The sequence below is a fragment of the Chiloscyllium plagiosum genome, unplaced genomic scaffold (genome assembly GCF_037043375.1).
Source record: "Chiloscyllium plagiosum isolate Xiang-an unplaced genomic scaffold, Cpla_swu_hap1 HiC_scaffold_47, whole genome shotgun sequence".
NCBI lineage: Eukaryota > Metazoa > Chordata > Chondrichthyes > Orectolobiformes > Hemiscylliidae > Chiloscyllium > Chiloscyllium plagiosum.
The window spans coordinates 8,415,190-8,433,064 of record NW_028270185.1 but is presented as its reverse complement, the minus strand read 5'-3'; the positions used below and the strand labels follow the sequence as shown (position 1 = coordinate 8,433,064).

Here is a 17,875-nt window from a genome sequence, read left to right as displayed (position 1 = left end):
AGAACACAGCAAGGCAGGCAGCATCAGGAGGGACAGGCAGGAGGCTGGGAGAACACAGCAAGGCAGGCAGCGTCAGGAGGGACAGGCAGGAGGCTGGAAGAACACAGCAAGGCAGGCAGTATCAGGAGAGACAGGCAGGAGGCTGGGAGAACACAGCAAGGCAGGCAGCGTCAGGAGGGACAGGCAGGAGGCTGGGAGAACACAGCAAGCCAGGCAGCGTCAGGAGGGACAGGCAGGAGGCTGGGAGAACACAGCAAGGCAGGCAGCATCAGGAGGGACAGGCAGGAGGCTGGGGGAACACAGCAAGGCAGGCAGCATCAGGAGGGACAGGCAGGAGGCTGGGGGAACACAGCAAGGCAGGCAGTATCAGGAGGGACAGGCAGGAGGCTGGGGGAACACAGCAAGGCAGGCAGCATCAGGAGGGACAGGCAGGAGGCTGGGAGAACACAGCAAGGCAAGCAGCATCAGGAGGGACAGGCAGGAGGCTGGGAGAACACAGCAAGGCAGGCAGCATCAGGAGGGACAGGCAGGAGGCTGGGGGAACACAGCAAGCCAGGCAGCATCAGGAGGGACAGGGAGGCTGGGAGAACACAGTAGGCAGGCAGCATCAAGAGGGACAGGCAGGAGGCTGGAAGAACACAGCAAGCCAGGCAGCGTCAGGAGAGACAGGCAGGAGGCTGGAAGAACACAGCAAGCCAGGCAGCGTCAGGAGGGACAGGCAGGAGGCTGGAAGAACACAGCGAGCCCGGCAGAGTCAGGAGGGACAGGCAGGAAGTTGGGAGAACACAGCAAACCAGGCAGTATCAGGAGGGACAGGCAGGAAGCTGGGAGAACACAGCAAGGCAGGCAGCGTCAGGAGGGACAGGCAGGAGGCTGGGGGAACACAGCAAGGCAGGCAGCATCAGGAGGGACAGGCAGGAAGCTGGGAGAACACAGCAAGGCACGCAGCGTCAGGAGGGACAGGCAGGAGGCTGGAAGAACACAGCAAGCCAGGCAGCATCAGGAGGTGGAGAAGTCATTGTTTTGGGTGTAACCCTTCAGGGGTCACATCCAAGGTTACAGGGTAGGCCACTTAGGACTGAGATGGGGAGATGTATCTTCATCCAGAAAGTGGTGAACCTGAAGAATTCTCAGCCACAAACAGCAGATGAGGCTAAAAATCAATGTTTTCATGAAGGAGTTAGATATAGTTCTTAGGGCTAAAGGAATCAAAGGGTATGGTCAAGTGACCTGCTCCTGCTTCTTAACAGATGTTTTTAATTAACCTGTTCAAATAAGTTTTGACACACCTTTAAAGCAGGTAGGACCAGAACCCTGGCCTCCTAGCTCAGAACTAGGGACACCACCACTACACTACAAAAGTCCCAAATAGTGCCTGTGTCTTATACCCTTATGTGAAATCCCTTTGATTATTTTAACAATCCTTATCAGCCTTGTCTTTTCTAGAGAATAAGAACCCGAACCCTATTTAACATTACAAAATGAATGACAAGGATGGAATTTATTTTCCATCCCTAATAGAACATCCTAATCAGCAAGTGTGCAGCATAGCTTAAATAAACATGGTAATGCGTGTTTTTATATGTACTACAGAAGCAGAGTGTTAGGCACCTTCGATTGATCCTTGAAGCGAGTTGTGGCCCCGTGCAGTTGCTGTGCATTTGTTGTAAGCACAAAGAGATAAATGATTCCTAACTATCTCAGATTGTTAACTACAAGCAGGAGTTAATTATAGAATCATACAGTAGGAAAGAGACATCTTTAGTCCACACAGTCCATGCTGACTATAATCGCAAACTAAACTAGTCCCACCTGCTTGCTCCTGGCACATATCCCTCCAAACCTTTCCTATTCATGTATTTATCCAGATGTCTTTTAAATATTGTAACTGTCCCTACATATACCACTTCCCCTAGAAGTTCATTCCACACATGAATTGCCCTCTGTGTGAAAAGTTTGCCCCTTATGACTGTTTGAAATTTCTCTCCTCTCACCTTAAGAATGTGACCCGTAGTCTGGAAACCCCCCCCCCACTCCCCCCCATCCTAGGGAAAAGACAAAAACTACCATCAACTCTTTCTATAACCCTCTTTAAAGTCACTTCTCAACCTCCTACTCTTCCAGTGAAAAACGTCCCAGACTATCCAGCCGTTCTTTATAAGTCAAACCTTCCATATCCAGCAATAGCTGAAAAATGTGTTGCTGGAAAAGCGCAGGAGGTCAGGCAGCATCCAAGGAGCACGTTGCTGCCTGACCTGCTGCGCTTTTCCAGCAACACATTTTTCAGCTCTGATCTCCAGCATCTGCAGTCCTCACTTTCTCCTACATATCCAGCAATAACCTGGTAAATCTCTTCTGTATCTTTTCCAGCTTAATAATATCCTTCTTACAACTGGGCGACCATGATGATAAAGAACAGAACCACAGCAACGAGCACCCGAGCTACAAATCTTCTCACAAACTTTGAATGATGATAAAGACTAAGCTTAATGGATCTATTGGTCTTTTCCCAGCTGTACATGGTAACAACATTCCTGGTTTGCATAGTGATGACTGAGTAATTCACCCCAACATCAGAGTTACGATTGGAGACCTGACTCCAAGCTGGGACAACCTCTAGCATCTCAAGTTGACAACTCAAACAGCAGAGCTGGAAGCTCTCGATCCTAAGTTGGGGTCTGTGTGGGTAATGTTTCTGTCACCTGTTGACATAGCCATGATAGGTGAAGGTGAGGTGGGATCCCTCGTGTGGTCAGTCAACACACACACACACACCCATTAATTAAATACGTTTGCACATAACTGAATACCTGCTACCTACTGATAGTACCAAATTGTGGGCGCTTGCTGCTAATCCCAATGCTGACCTTGGCTCCATGTCACTCTACGCATTGACTAAACTTTCTTCCAGTGAAGGTGAAATCTCTTTTAAATAGTCACCTGTGTTTCTGAGGCTGGATCCTGCAAGGCCTCTGGATCCTGCAAGGCCTCTGGTTTCTTCAAGGCCTCTGGATTCTGCAAGCTCCAACAAGGTAAGGAACACAGTACGTCCTTGGGGTATAGCAGTGTTATCCTGTGAAGAGGAGCTGGAAGACGAGGTATCCACAGATGATCCTTGCCACATCATCCTGACCTCCCGCTGGCCTTCTCCTCGCATGTAATTATCGGCAAGTGTCGGTTCATTGTAGAGGCAGCGGCGTGATTTCAGCCCTTGTCTCCGTTCTGCAGTTAGAGAGAAAATGCGCAAAATCATACCATTACTTTATAAATTGCAAACTTTTATTCTTCTCTGACTTATTCAATCAAGGGTGCGTGGATGCCTAACAGTGGATCTCTCCTTGAATGTTCCTGAATAATCCTGCATATTAATTCTAAACCCATGGCTGTTCCCCACAAAACACCATAATCAACAAGCGGCAAGAATATTTCAATACACATAACTATACATCTATAAATGTATGTACACTTCTGCATGTACCACAGAAGAAAAATATTCAGTATCTTCAACACGCGAATCATTTCAATAAGTCTCTGAAATTGTCAATAAAAACCAAAAGAGCTGCGGATGTTGTAACTCAGGACCAAAAACAGAAGTTGCTGTGAAAGCTCAGCAGGTCTGGCAGCATCTGTGAAGAAAAATCAGAGTTAACATTTCAAGTTCAGTGATCCCTACTCAGATCATTGGACCCGAAACTTTAACTCTGCTTTTTTTTTCTGAAATAGACATCATCATTTTGGAGAAGTTGATAATTTTTGAATGTAAATTTGTGAATTTATTGAGAATTATTACGTGGTGGGCATTATTATTATGACTAAACCTCAGTCAGATTTACATTTCATTCCTTTGAACTTTAATTACTTTCTCAAGACAATGTGACAAGAACACTAAAATAATAAGACCTGAGGAAATAGGAGTAGGCCATTCAGTCCCTCAAAACATAGGATCAAGGATGGCCAGATTATTCCTCATGTTCATGTTCCTGCATTTTCCCCATAACCCTGATTCCCTGACTGCTCAACAATCTGTCTATCTAAACAGACACAAATACTCTGCTTCCACAGCTCTCTGTAGCAAGGATTTCCAAAGACTCATAATTCTCTGAGAGAAGAAATTCTTATGCTTTTCAATCTTGAATTAACACTCTTTTATTCTGAGCCTATACCCCTCTAGTCCTAGATTCTCCCCTGAGGGGAAACATCCTCTCTGTATTTATCCTGTCAAGCCCCTTAAGATTCCTATATGTTTCAATGAGATCACCTCTCATTCTTCTAAACTCCAATGAGTGGAGTAACAATTGCTACAGTTAGAAACTAGGGGGCAGATTTTTGTGAAGTAATAAGGAAGTGGGAGTCAGCAAACTCCCACAAATCTGTCTCCATAAAAGGGGCCTGTGCCTGCCATATTTTTGTTTCATGGAATCAGAACTGCTGCCTCTTGTACATAGCAGCAGAGGTGAATTGATGATGAGGCTGACAGGCTAAAGGTCTTTCCCCATTTACTGGGACAGTGACTCAGTTGTAACCATGACTGTCAGGCCCTCAACCTTTCACTCTCCAAACACTCACTGTGCTCCCCATAACTCTTCATTAACCCTCATGTACCCTCCATTCCTTTCCTTATCTCCCATTCTCCCTTTATGTATCCTCAAATCTTCAATCCTTGTATATATACTATACCCCTTCCATTGCCCCAAGGCATTCTCCACATCCACTCTCCGAGAACCCACTACAGAGGAACCTCGATTATCCAGCATTTAATTATCCAAATATCAGATTATCTGGCAAGATCGCAAGGTCCTGATGCTCGGCTAAACTATGTTATCCGGCATTTGATTATCCGGAATTCAACTAACTGAACGAAATATTGCCTGCCCGTGTCCTTCGGATAATCAAGGTTCCTCTGTATATAGGCAAAAGTGAGGACTGCAGATGCTGGAGATTTGAGTCAAGAATGTGGTGTTGGAAAAGCACAGCAGGACAGGCAGCATCAGAGGAGCAAAAGCTCTTAACGTCGATTTTCCTGCTCCTCGGATGCTGCCTGACCTGCTGTGCTTTTCCAGCACCACACTTTCGACTCTTCCTATGTATATACACAACCAACAAGCCATTGCTAAGTATTTTGAGATGACTCAAACTAACAACAGAAGGAAAATTGTTTTGACAAAAACTACTACAACCGATTAAAAGTGTCAACCAATCACATCAAACCAATAGCACTAGATTAGATTAGATTAGATTAGATTCCCTACAGTGTGGAAACAGGCCCTTCTGCCCAACCAGTCCACACTGACCCTCCGAAGGGTAACCCACCCAGACCCATTTCCCTCTGACTAATGCACCTAACACTATGGGCAATTTACCATGGCCAATTCACCTGACCGGCACATCTTTGGATTGTGTGAAGAAACTGGAGCACCCGGAGGAAACCCACGCAGACACGGGGAAAATGTGCAAACTCCACACAGTCACCCGAGGCTGGAATCGAACCCGGGTCCCTGGCGCTGTGAGGCAGCTCTTCTCCACTTCACTTCTCTTAAGTTTTGGCCTGATTATCCACACAAGCCATATCAAAAAAAAATATGTATTACAAGGTAATGGCAGTGCCAATCAAACAAAGTTCTAACTCCCCTGTAAACCATGTAAACATTACATGCTGAGCGGAGTGCATTCGTCACTCTTGAAGTTCAGCTAAACATTCATGAGACCACCTTGAAATACAGATAGCTGTTTCTGATTACAGAGGTATCTCAATAGCATGCTGACTGCCTTATTTGGTTGATCACACGAGAATGGGGACTGTATTGTTTATGACTCCTCTGGCTGTGAACCAAACTACTTCAGCAACATTGGGGTGGCACACTAGTTAGCACTGCTACGACACAGTGCCAGGCCCCCAGGTTCAATTCCACCCTTGGATAGTCTGTGTGAAGTTTGCAGATTCTCCTCGTGCCTGTGTGTGTCCTCCGGGTTCTTCCCAAAGGTGTGCAAGTTCGGGTGGATTGGCCATGCTGAATAGTCCATAGTATCCAGGGGTGTGCAGGTTAGCCTTGGTGAATGCAGGGTTGCAGGGATGGGGTAGGGGGGATGCTCTTTGGAGGGTTGGTGTGGACTCGACGGCCTGTTTCTACACTGTAGGGATTCTATGAAATTGCAGAGAATTTGAACTTCCCTCTGCAATGACGCCAGGAAGGCATGCAGGCTGGCTAACCACATCCTTTCTTTGCACTGATGAAACTGTCAGAAAAGGGAACAGTGGGTTGAGAATCCTGTTATATGGTCTTGCCTGCCACTTTTAAAAGCTTCACGAGTTGGCCCAACCCAGCTGCAAACTGCCAACACGGAAGGAATTAGGGGCATTCTCAACTTTAAAAATCTACTAACACAACTCTGAATTGGATAAAAGCAAACCACAAGGCAACACTGTGAGAAAATAGAGGTTGCCTTGTTGGTGTACTGTACTGAGGCTGGTGCAATGTAGAGTTAGCATTACACTATACCTGGGCTGGGTATATTAAATGCTAGAATTGCCAAAGCCTTACGCTGTTTCCAATGTGTGGTTTCCTGCGTCTTTTAGATGGGACAGTGCACATGAAGCATTAGTTTGTATCTAACCCATGCTATTCCTGCCCATGGAGTGCTGATGCAACCACGTGGCAAGATACCTTTTCTCTATTCAGTCTGGATGTTTTAGATGGGGGTCAATGTGGATGGAGTATTAGTCTGTGTTCTGCGCTGTACTCTTTGGGAGTGCTTGATGCTGAGACTGGTGACTAAATTGGAAATGTTCATGAATGACTAATGCATCAGCTCAGCAGGTAATGTTTACATAGCTGACAGGAGAGGAAAAGTTTTGCTTGATTGACACTCCTCACCTTGAGAAATACTAAAAGGAAAACTGATGAGGTGTAGCCTAGAATATTGTACCTGTTTTTTCCATCCACTTCTTTTTCCTTGGCTTGTGACATATGTTCCTCAACCTCATTTTCTTGATGCTTGGAGGTGTGGAGAAAGGACTTATCTCCTCTGTGTTACTCTGTGTAGCTTCCTCTGGGCTTGTAGACTCCTCTCCATTTAAGCAATATTCTGGGAAAGAAAAAATTGCCGGCTGTCTGCTTCACTGGTTGAAGATATATTGCGCAATAACTATTTAAATATCACCTTTATTAATGGAGCAAAATGCCCAAGGCCTTTTCCAAGAGTGTTATTAAATAAATTTTGACACGGAGGCACATGAAGAGTATTAGGTTCAAAAAGCTTGGTCAAGGAGGCAGGTTTTGAGAAGCATTCTTTGAACAGAGAGAGAGAGAGATGTGGAGGTTTAGGGCGAGAATTCCGACTTTAGTACATTAGACAGTTTAAAGCTGAGCCCACCAATTTTGGGCAATAGGAATCTAACAGAAGGGGGATTATGGAGGAGGAAAACAATTCTGGGACTGGAGGATGCTCCAGAGAAGGGGAAGGAGCAAGGTCATAGAAAGACTTATCAAGATGTTGCCAAAAAGGTAGGAAAATTCAGGTTGCATGGTCTTTCAAAGCTTATCCAACCAGCAGATTTACTCGAGCATATGACATTCAATTGCATTTGAAAGAATTGGTGATAAGAATAGCAAAGCAGGAGTTAGTGCAGTATTTTGATCTTTGAGCTGACTCCAGGTCATAGAATCGTAGAATCTCTACAGTGCGGAAGCAGGCCATTCAGCCTATTGAGTCCACACTGACCCTCTGAAGAGTGTGACACCCAGGCCCATCCCTGGAACCCTACACACGACGGGGTAATTTAGCATGGCCAATTCACCCTAATCTGCACATTTTTGGACTATGGGACAAAACCAGAGCACTCAGAGGAAACCCACACAGACACGGGGAGAATGTACAAACTCCACACAGAGAGTTACTCAAGGCTGGAATCGAACCCAGAGCCATCTTGCCACCCACTATTGATTGATGACTTTTTGTTGCTCTATTAGATGGGACAGCCCAGATCCAAACCTGAATTTTTTCTCATTGGGATTAAGATTTTCATACTGGGATTAAAACCTTGCAGATCTCTCAAGCAGTGGATCAGGAAAAAAGCATGTGACCACTTTTTCAAAGGGCAACTAGATCTAGTAATGTTTGCCTTATCTATAACCCAGGCGTAAAGAAAAAACAGACAATCTCTGATTTGCTGTCTAAACTCTCAAAGGTTCTGGACTTCCTGTTGCTGCCCACGTTGTGACTGTGTTAGTCCAAAATACAAAGAAGTCCTCAACAAGAAAAGGACCATTTAGTCCACTAAGCTAGGAATTCAAAGATCACCAGAGATAATTCAGATGATCTCTGGGAAACTTGTAAAGGCATTGGAAGATATCATACACTCACCTCTTTCATCTATGACCACATAATGATCCTTCAACAAGCTTTTGGTATTGCTGATGTGCCTGTTAAGAAATGCAATGTATCGCAAAACCTGATTCAGAATCTCCTTCTGTAACAGAGAACAGAACTTGCATTAAGATGGATTTTTCCTATCAATAAGAACATGCCAAAGTGATTCACAGCAAATTGAGTGTTTGTGTAAAACACTGCAAGTTGTGATACGAACAAACACAGCAGATAGATTTCACACAGAAAAGTCTTTCAACAACTTGTCAACCTGCATTTGGTCACAGGCATACATGTTTGGATAATGCACTAGGAAAGTCCACTGCATTTTTTAAAATGGGATCTTTAATATCCACCTGAACAGGCAGATAGGGCAATGGCTTGTGGTGTTATCTGAAAGAGAGTATCTCCAACAGTGTTGTACTCAGGCAGTACCTCACTGAATTTCTGGAATGGGGCTTGACCCCATACTGTTCAGACTTTGAAGTGACAGTCATGGTTGAAAGTAATTGTGGATGGTGACATGATCTCTCAATATTTGGAACTACCTCAATAGAGAGGAAACAAAAAAAAATCAGAAATACCAGAAAATTGAAGTAAGAACAGAAAATTCTGAATATATACAGCACTTGAAAAAGGGGAAAGCCATGGTTTTAGGTTGAAATTGAGCAACATAAATGGGAACTTCATAATTGTGCATTTATCTGTTCCTTAACCAGAGATAGACATAGCACTGCAAGTTCCTGTTTGTATGGCATGATTTTTATCTCACTTCCACCCTATGCTTTTTGCCTCACAGTGGAAATTTAACCAAAATCCTGCCTTTCTTCTTTCCCTCAATGTTAAACGCTAAATGCAAAGTACAAGACATTTTAACATGCGCCAGCCTCAGGGAAACAACGAGACATTATGTCTCCTTATTAGATAGTCCCCAAATTCCGTGGATGATTTTCTTCCACTTCAGTGTTGTGGGTCCTGAGGTGACTGATTAAACAGACCAATTCTGAATGCACACACACTGCCAAAGATGGAGCATGTGGTGTTTGTGCAAATGGTTCGATGGGTGGCCAGCTTGAGTTTCCACATGTTCCTTCCCTGTTTAAACTTGGCCTCCACTTGGACTTGTTGGAGATGCTTGGATGCTTCTTTTCCAAATTGGGCAGCCCTTGAGCTCCCTCCCATCCTCCTCCTCTAACCTAACTTTAAAGTTCACAGGTAAGCTACTCAGTGTTCTTGCTTTGGAGACGAAGTGTAGAGTAATGGCAGCGCAGGCAGTGGAATGTTCCTCCTGCCGGATGTTTGAGGTAGGGGTGACCACCGATACTCCTGCCGACTTCATCTGCAGGAAATGCAGTCAGATTCTGCTCCTCACAGAACGAGTTAGGGAACTGGAACTGGAGTTGGATGAACTGAGGATTATTGGAGAGGCTGAGAAGGTGATAGATAGAAGCTACAGGGACATAGTTACGCCAGAGAACAGAGGTAGCTGGGTAACAGTTAGAGGTGGGAAGGGGAGGAAGCAGGCAGTGCAGGGATCCCCTGTAGTCATTCCCCTAAACAATAGGTATACCGCTTTGGATACTGGTGGGGGGGACAGCCTAGCAGGGGTAAGCTGCTGTGACCGGGTCTGTAGCGTGAGGTCTGGCTCTGAGACTCAGAAGGGAAAGGGGGAGAGGAGGAGAGCACTAGTTATAGGAGACTCTCTAGTTAGAGGGACGGACAGGCGATTCTGTGGGCATGGGCGAGATTCTCGGATGGTTTTTTGCCTCCCGGGTGCCAGGGTCTGAGACGTCTCGGACCGTGTCTTCAGAATCCTTAAGGGAGAGGGTGTGCAGCCAGAAGTCGTGATGCACGTTGGCACCAATGACATAGGTAGGAAGAGGGGTGGGGAGGTCATTCAAGAGCTCAGGGAGTTAGGCTGGAAGCTGAAAGCTAGGACAGACAGAGTCGTCATCTCTGGGTTGTTGCCGGTGCCACGTGACAGTGAGGCAAGGAATAGGGAGAGAGTGCAGTTGAACACATGGCTGCAAGGATGGTGTAGGAGGGAGGGCTTCAGGTATTTGGACAATTTGACTGCATTCTGGGGAAGGTGGGACCTGTACAAACAGGACGGGTTGCACCTGAACCAGAAGGGCACCAATATCCTGGGGGGCAGGTTTGCTAGCTATCTTCGGGGGGGTTTAAACTAATTTGGCAGGGGGATGGGATCCGGACTTGTAGTCCAGCAAGTAGGTTAGCTGTTTGTCAGGATGTCCAAGTGTGTGGGGAGGCTGTGAAGAAGGTAGCACTGACAGGGAATACTTGCGGACACAGAGATGGGTTCAAGTGCGTATACTTCAACGCAAGGAGTATCAGAAATAAGGTCGGTGAGCTTAAGGCGTGGATAGGTACCTGGGACTACGATGTTGTGGCCATCACGGAAACGTGGATAGAAGAGGGACAGGAATGGTTGTTGGAGGTTCCTGGTTACAGATGTTTCAGTAAGATTAGGGAGGGTGGTAAAAAAGGAGGGGGGGTAGCGTTGCTAATTAGAAATGGTATAACAGCTGCAGAAAGGCAGTTCGAGGGGGATCTGCCTTTAGGGGTAGTATGGGCTGAAGTCAGAAAAATAGGAAAGATGCAGTCACCTTGTTGGGTGTTTACTATAGGCCCCCCAATAGCAGCAGAGATGTGGAGAAACAGATTGGGAAACAGATTTTGGAAAGGTGCAGAAGCCACAGGGTAGTAGTCATGGGCGATTTCAACTTCCCAAATATTGATTGGAAGCTCTTTAGATCAAGTAGATTGGATGGGGCGGTGTTTGTGCAGTGTGTCCAGGAAGCTTTTCTAACACAGTATGTAGATTGTCCGACCAGAGGGGAGGCCATTTTGGATTTGGTACTCGGTAATGAACCGGGACAAGTGATGGGCTTGTTAGTGGGTGAACATTTTGGTGATGGTGACCACAATTCTGTGACTTTCACCTTGGTTATGGAGAGAGATAGGTGCGTGCAACAGGGTAGGTTTTACAATTGGGGGAAGGGTAATTACGATGCTGTAAGACAGGATCTGAGGAGCATAAGTTGGGAGCATAGGCTGTCGGGGAAGGATGTCGTGGAAATGTGGAACTTTTTCAAGGAACAGATACGACGTGTCCTTGATATGTATGTACCGGTCAGGCAGGAAAGAAATGGTCGTGTGAGGGAACCTTGGTTGACGAGGGAAGTTGAATGTCTTGTAAAGAGGAAGAAGGAGGCTTACATAAGGTTGAGGAAACAGGGTTCAGACAGAGCAGTGGAGGGATACAGGAGAGCCAGAAGGGACCTGAAGAAAGGGATTAGGAGAGCCAAGATAGGGCATGAAAAATCTCTGGCGGATAGGATCAAGGATAACCCAAAGGCATTTTATGCGTATGTGAGAAACATGAGAATGACGAGAACGAGGGTAGGTCCAATCAAGGACAGTAGTGGGAGACTGTGTATTGAGTCGGAAGAGATAGGAGAGGTCTTGAATGAGTACTTTTCTTCAGTATTTACGAATGAGAGGAACCGTATTGTTGAAGAGGAGAGTGTGAAACGGACTGGTAAGCTAGAGGAGATACATGTTAGGAAGGAAGATGTGTTGGACATTTTGAACAACTTGAGGATAGACAAGTCCCCCGGGCCTGATGGGATATATGTGGGAAGCAAGAGAGGAAATTGCAGTACCGTTGGCAATGATCTTTTCATCTTCACTGTCAACGGGGGTGGTACCAGGGGACTGGAAAGTGGCGAATGTTGTGCCCCTGTTCAAAAAAGGGAATAGGGATAACCCTGGGAATTACAGGCCAGTTAGTCTTACTTCGGTGGTAGGCAAAGTAATGGAAAGGGTACTGAGGGATAGGATTTATGAGTATCTGGAAAGGCACTGCTTGATTAGGGACAGCCAGCACGGATTTGTGAAGGGTAGGTCTTGCCTTACAAGTCTGATTGAATTCTTTGAGGAGGTGACCAAGCATGTGGATGAGGGTAGAGCGGTGGATGTAGTATACATGGATTTTAGTAAGGCATTTGATAAGGTTCCCCATGGTAGGCTTATGCGGAAAGTAAGGAGGCATGGGATAGAGGGAAATTTGGCCAATTGGATAGAAAACTGGCTAACTGGTCGAAGTCAGAGAGTGGTGGTAGATGGTAAATATTCAGCCTGGAGCCCAGTTACAAGTGGAGTTCCGCAGGGATCAGTTCTGGGTCCTCTGCTGTTCGTAATTTTTATTAATGACTTGGATGAGGGAGTCGAAGGGTGGGTCAGTAAATTTGCAGATGATATGAAGATTGGTGGAGTTGTGGATAGTGAGGAGGGCTCTTGTCGGCTGCAAAGGGACTTGGATATGATGCAGAGCTGGGCTGAGGAGTGGCAGATGGAGTTCAATCCTGCCAAGTGTGCGGTTGTCCATTTTGGAAAGACAAATAAGAATGCGGAATACAGGGTTAACGGTAGGGTTCTTAGTGAGGTGGAGGAACAGAGGGATCTTGGGGTCTATGTTCATAGGTCTTTGAAAGTTGCCACTCAGGTGGATAGAGCTTGTAAGAAGGCCTGTGGTGTATTAGCGTTCATTTGCAGAGGGATTGAATTCAAGAGTCGTGAAGTGATGTTGCAACTGTACAGGACTTTGGTTAGGCCACATTTGGAGTACTGTGTGCAGTTCTGGTCACCTCACTTTAGGAAAGATGTGGAAGCTTTGGAGAGGGTGCAGAGAAGATTCACCAGGATGTTGCCTGGAATGGAGAATAGGTCGTACGAGGATAGGTTGAGAGTGCTAGGCCTTTTCTCATTGGAACGGCGAAGGATGAGGGGTGACTTGATAGAGGTTTATAAGATGATCAGAGGAATAGATAGAGTAGACAGTCAGAAACTTTTTCCCCGGGTACAACAGAGTGTTACAAGGGGACATAAATTTAAGGTGAAGGGTGGAAGGTATAGGGGAGATGTCAGGGGTGGGTTCTTTACCCAGAGAGTGGTGGGGGCATGGAATGCGCTGCCTGTGGCAGTGGTAGAGTCAGAATCTTTGGTGACCTTTAAGCGGCAATTGGATAGGTACATGGATGGGTGCTTAAGCAAGGACAAATGTTCGGCACAACATCGTGGGCCGAAGGGCCTGTTCTGTGCTGTATTGTTCTATAGATTCCCACGAGTTGGTGGAGATATGGCATTTTCTTTGGGGAGATTTTGACAACAACCTTGAAACGTTGCCTCTGTACTCTTGGTAACCGTGACGAAGCTCAGAGTAGAGAGCTCGTTTTGGGAGTCTTCTTCAGGCATGGGGGTGATGGGGCTGCCCAATGCAGCTATTGACAGTAACTGGTGCCTTGATGCTAGGTACAGTGACATGAGAGAGGACTGTGATATTGGAATACCTATCCTGCTGTTGGATTTACACGATTTTGAGGGGGGCAATGCTGGTGATATTTCTCAAGGAATTTGTGGTGTCTGCTGGACATTGTCCATGACTCTGATACATGCAGAAGGCCGAGTAATACTGCTGCTCTAGAGACCATGAGTTTTATACTAGGTTTTAGATCTTCTGTTATCGGGCATACTTTTCCCCAGATGACACAATATCATAATAAAACATTGGAGTCAATGTTAGTTTCATCATCAACAGCAGTGTTGCACAATGGGACCTGGCTGGTAGAGGACCTGGATTCTTCTGGACGTCAGCCATTCTCTTAGATGACCGTGTCAATGCATCAACAACAGTTAGGGGCTCGGCGTCTTAGAGTTTGCACAGGTAAACATCTGCATACTGTAGCTCAACATCAGAGGTTTTGGTCATCTTGGTTGTGGACTGGAGGTTATACAGGTTGGGCAGCTTCTGCTCATCTTGCAGAGAAGTTCCACTCCAACAGGAGGTTTCATTGGTATGGGGTGAAGCGTTGAAACAAGAAACATGGGGAAGAACGTTACTGTAATGACACAGACTTGTCTGATCCCAGTTTGTACTCATATTGGATCTGTGTTGGATCCACTGGTGGGAGGAGGCAGAGGAAGATGGTGACAAATGTCTGTGTGTAATTAAATTTGAGATGTCCCCTCTGGTTGACAGAGTTGAAGGCTTTTGTAAGGTCAAAGAAGGCCATATGCAAGGACTGCAGCAGCTCTGTGCACTTATCTTGCTTTGAAGCCAATGTTCACCATGCCTCCTGAGAGACAGAATCTACATCGTGACAGGAATTCTTCAACCAGCAGGAGGAGATGAGTGAAGACGATTTTGATACACCCATTCCCTGTGCCAGAAAACAAGAATAACCCACTTAGTTACCACAAATGGTCTAATCTCCTCTCTTGAGGATGGCCATGATTAGTGTCTCAGAGATCCTCTAAAATCCTGAGCTGATCCTCCAGAGGCTGTGAATACATGCCTAGGCTGCTTCACTGTCCTATTTTTGTATCATGTTGGGGATTCTGTCTGCGCCAGAGGCCTTGTTGGTTCTTGGCTGTCAGGTGGTCTTTCCAACCCCATTTGGGCTGGGATTCTGATAGGATGGTGATGGGTAGCATGCTATGGAATGATATTGAGGACTGGTTGAGGAGATCCTTGAAGTGTTCCTTCCAACAAATGCTCAACAAATTCTCTGTCCTTTGTAAGAATGACTCCGTTCTTAGCTCTCAGTGGATTAGGTCCTTGGGCTGTAGATGGTATAGATTTTGCTCAACAAGTCACACACATCATAGTTGTCCATAAATTGCAGATTTGTTAGGCTTTTTTTCACTCTCCAGCTGTTCTTTAGCTCATGGGTTTTTTTTGTTGAACCTAGGCCTTCATTGTACTGGTGACCTGTTTTCTACCTCGTGAATATTGTTTGTGTTTCCAATTCCCAAATATCTCGCACTTGCGACTCAGTAACTGTGTGATCTCTGAGTCATTCTTGTCAAATCAGACTCGAGGCTTCCTGATGGAGCTAACGAAAATTTTCTCACAGGTACTGTTTCTGATGGACTCAAGGGCAGACCAGGTACTGTGGATATTCTGACGTTCATGACTATTGAGCATCACCAGATTGACTGTGAAGTGCTGAGTGAGTAGGTCTTCCTTTCCAGCAGCCTTGACATTGTATCCAATTGCATTGACATTGATCTTCCTCTGACAATGCTTCTGCTGTTTTAGGGCCAGACTGATGGAGACAGCGGCTGATGTTTGCTAGTCTGGTCACCAGCTAACCCTGCAGACACAGAGAGAACATGCAAACTCTATATGGACAGTTGCCCGAGGGTGGAATTGAAACCAGATCCCTGGCACTGTGAGGCAGCAGTGATAAGCATTGAGTTACCGTGCTGCCCCAAATCAGATTCTGACTGAACAGATGCAAATGGTGTTGTCTCACTTCCGTCTCCCGCAGCAGCCTAGAAGCCTGCATTCCTGTTTGCTTCTGGTCAGTTTCACCCACATTAGCCTCTGAGTGAGCTTGTCAATTAGTATCAAATCAAGGACCAATTTGTGCTGTATGCCAATCTGTATCTGATATCTCTGACACATTGCTCACAGACAGCTTTTTGCACACACAGGCACTCCATATATATATATTCATTGACAGCGTGGGTTAGAGGCTGAGAATTCTGAAGTGTGTAACGTATCTCTTGACTCCTTAAAGCCTGTCCACAAGACACAAGTGCAGACTGTGATGTGTAACTCTCCACTTGTCTGGATGTGTGCAGCTCCAACAACACTCAAAACATTCAACACCATTGTTTTTGGGATATGGGTGTTGCTGACTGGGCCAGTATACTCATCTCCAACACTGTCCATCTCCAACTGCCAGTTAAAAGTTAATCACAATGTTGGCCAGACTGGGTAAGGATGGCAGGTTTCCTTCCCTAAAGGACACGAGAGATCCAGATGCATATTCATGACCGTTACATGGTTGGCATTAATGTAGTAGTTTATTCCAGGTTTCTTTTAAATTGAATTCAAATTTCACCATCAGCCCTGGAGAGATTCAAAGCCATGTTCTTAGAACATTAGGCTGGGATGTTATGTTACTAGCAACACCACCTCCCCAGGGTGTTACTACAGCTATTTCTGTGGCCAATCAGTGATTTCTACTTGACAATTCTCTAAATAACCTGATAGGCCTTTTTGAGAGGGGGGTGGATAGCTCAGTTGGTGATGCAGAGTGATCACAACAGTTTGGGTTCAATTTCTGCACCAGCTGAGGCTGTCATGAAGGACCCTCCTTTTCAATCTCTCCCCTTGCCTGAGCCATGGTGACCATCAAGTTAAACTCACCAATTGTCTATCTTTAAATGAGACACTAACCCTATGGGACTATAGTGATTTTACCTTTCAATGCCGCTACCAATCCATATTCCAGCTGTTGTAATTTTAAAAAAAAACATCAGAATTGTCATTATTTGAAGGGTGATGGGTGAACAGCTTTCAAAACAACTGGGTTGTCTAATCAAGTCACCTCAGCACTCACTCACTCACCCGCAGGCCATCTATGGTCTGCTTCTGGAGTCAGTAGGTCCAATTCTAGCCGTAGGTCTGTATGTTATGAAGGACTGTGCATTGTTGACGAAGTATTGGTGAACTGCAAAGACCACTTAAACTGAGGACATGAAAACTGACAGGCAATGAAACAGTGGCAGAAGGGACAGTGGATTCATTTTGGTTTTGCTGAGCTAAGCGAGCAAGTTGCTGTATCTTGTACCTTTGTAAGCCTTTTCTCCCGTTTCTGTGGAGGGACTGGTAGAATGGCAGCCAGCTCCCGTAATGAGTTCACATTACTACGATACTGCTCCCTGGGAAGAGATCACACAACAGATTCCTGAGAGGACACTTGCTTCAGAAATGGATTGTTTCAATAAAAGAAAATAATATGAGGATGGACATGTGAAGGTTGGAAGGGGAGAAATGGCGGTAAGGGTGAGGTGAAGGAGGGAGAAGTGAACGGTTTGTGGTGGGAGAGAGGGCAGGGAGAGGTTCAAATTTGGCTCCTGCTTTCCTTGTGCCAATTACACATTCTTGGTGCAGACAACATAATTTCTGAACTTTCACTGTTGAGGAAGGTGCCTAAACCTGGATCAGAATAATTCTGAAATCAAACTCTAATGTCAGTGTTAAGGCCCCCCCACCTCCCACCCCGAGAATCGCTTCATCTTAAACTCTGCAGACTAGTGTTGTTGCTGCTTTTCACAAGATGGGACCTTGCAGCACCATCTACTGGGGAGCTGTGGATATTAAAACACATTACAAGCATAAGACAGCTTGCATTTATGTAGCAACCTTTTTAAAAATCAATCTGTTCAGCAATGTTACTATATGTCTCTGGAGCAGATAGGACTTCAACCCAGGTCTCCTGGCTCAGAGGCAGAGATGCTATCAGTGTGCCACAAGACCCGCCCCCCCCCATTCCTTTGATGTCATATTGCAAATTTATAGCACCTGAGAAGACCACTTGGTCCAAGCCACTGTTTTTTTTCCATAAGCCTATTCCCATACCATCTGCACATCTTTCTGTTCCTTTCTCCCTTATGTGCTTATCTGGCTTCCCAC

The 17,875-nt window shown here is 45.7% G+C and overlaps 1 protein-coding gene across 6 annotated transcripts in view; it reads right to left on the bottom strand.

The window, feature by feature from the left end:
* The window catches only part of meiosin (meiosis initiator), an 82,059-nt gene that overhangs the window by 32,646 nt on the left and 31,538 nt on the right, over positions 1-17,875 (bottom strand). For 5 of the 6 annotated variants that reach the window (XM_087984125.1, XM_087984131.1, XM_087984128.1 and 2 more), the window contains 4 exons: positions 17,031-17,121; positions 8,362-8,467; positions 6,925-7,083; positions 2,941-3,222 (listed from right to left, as the gene is read on the bottom strand). In XM_087984125.1, coding sequence (XP_087840251.1) covers positions 2,941-3,222; positions 6,925-7,083; positions 8,362-8,467; positions 17,031-17,121 — 638 coding nt within the window. The remainder of the gene's footprint in view (positions 1-2,940; positions 3,223-6,924; positions 7,084-8,361; positions 8,468-17,030; positions 17,122-17,875) is intronic. The other variant, XM_087984129.1, reaches the window with a different exon arrangement.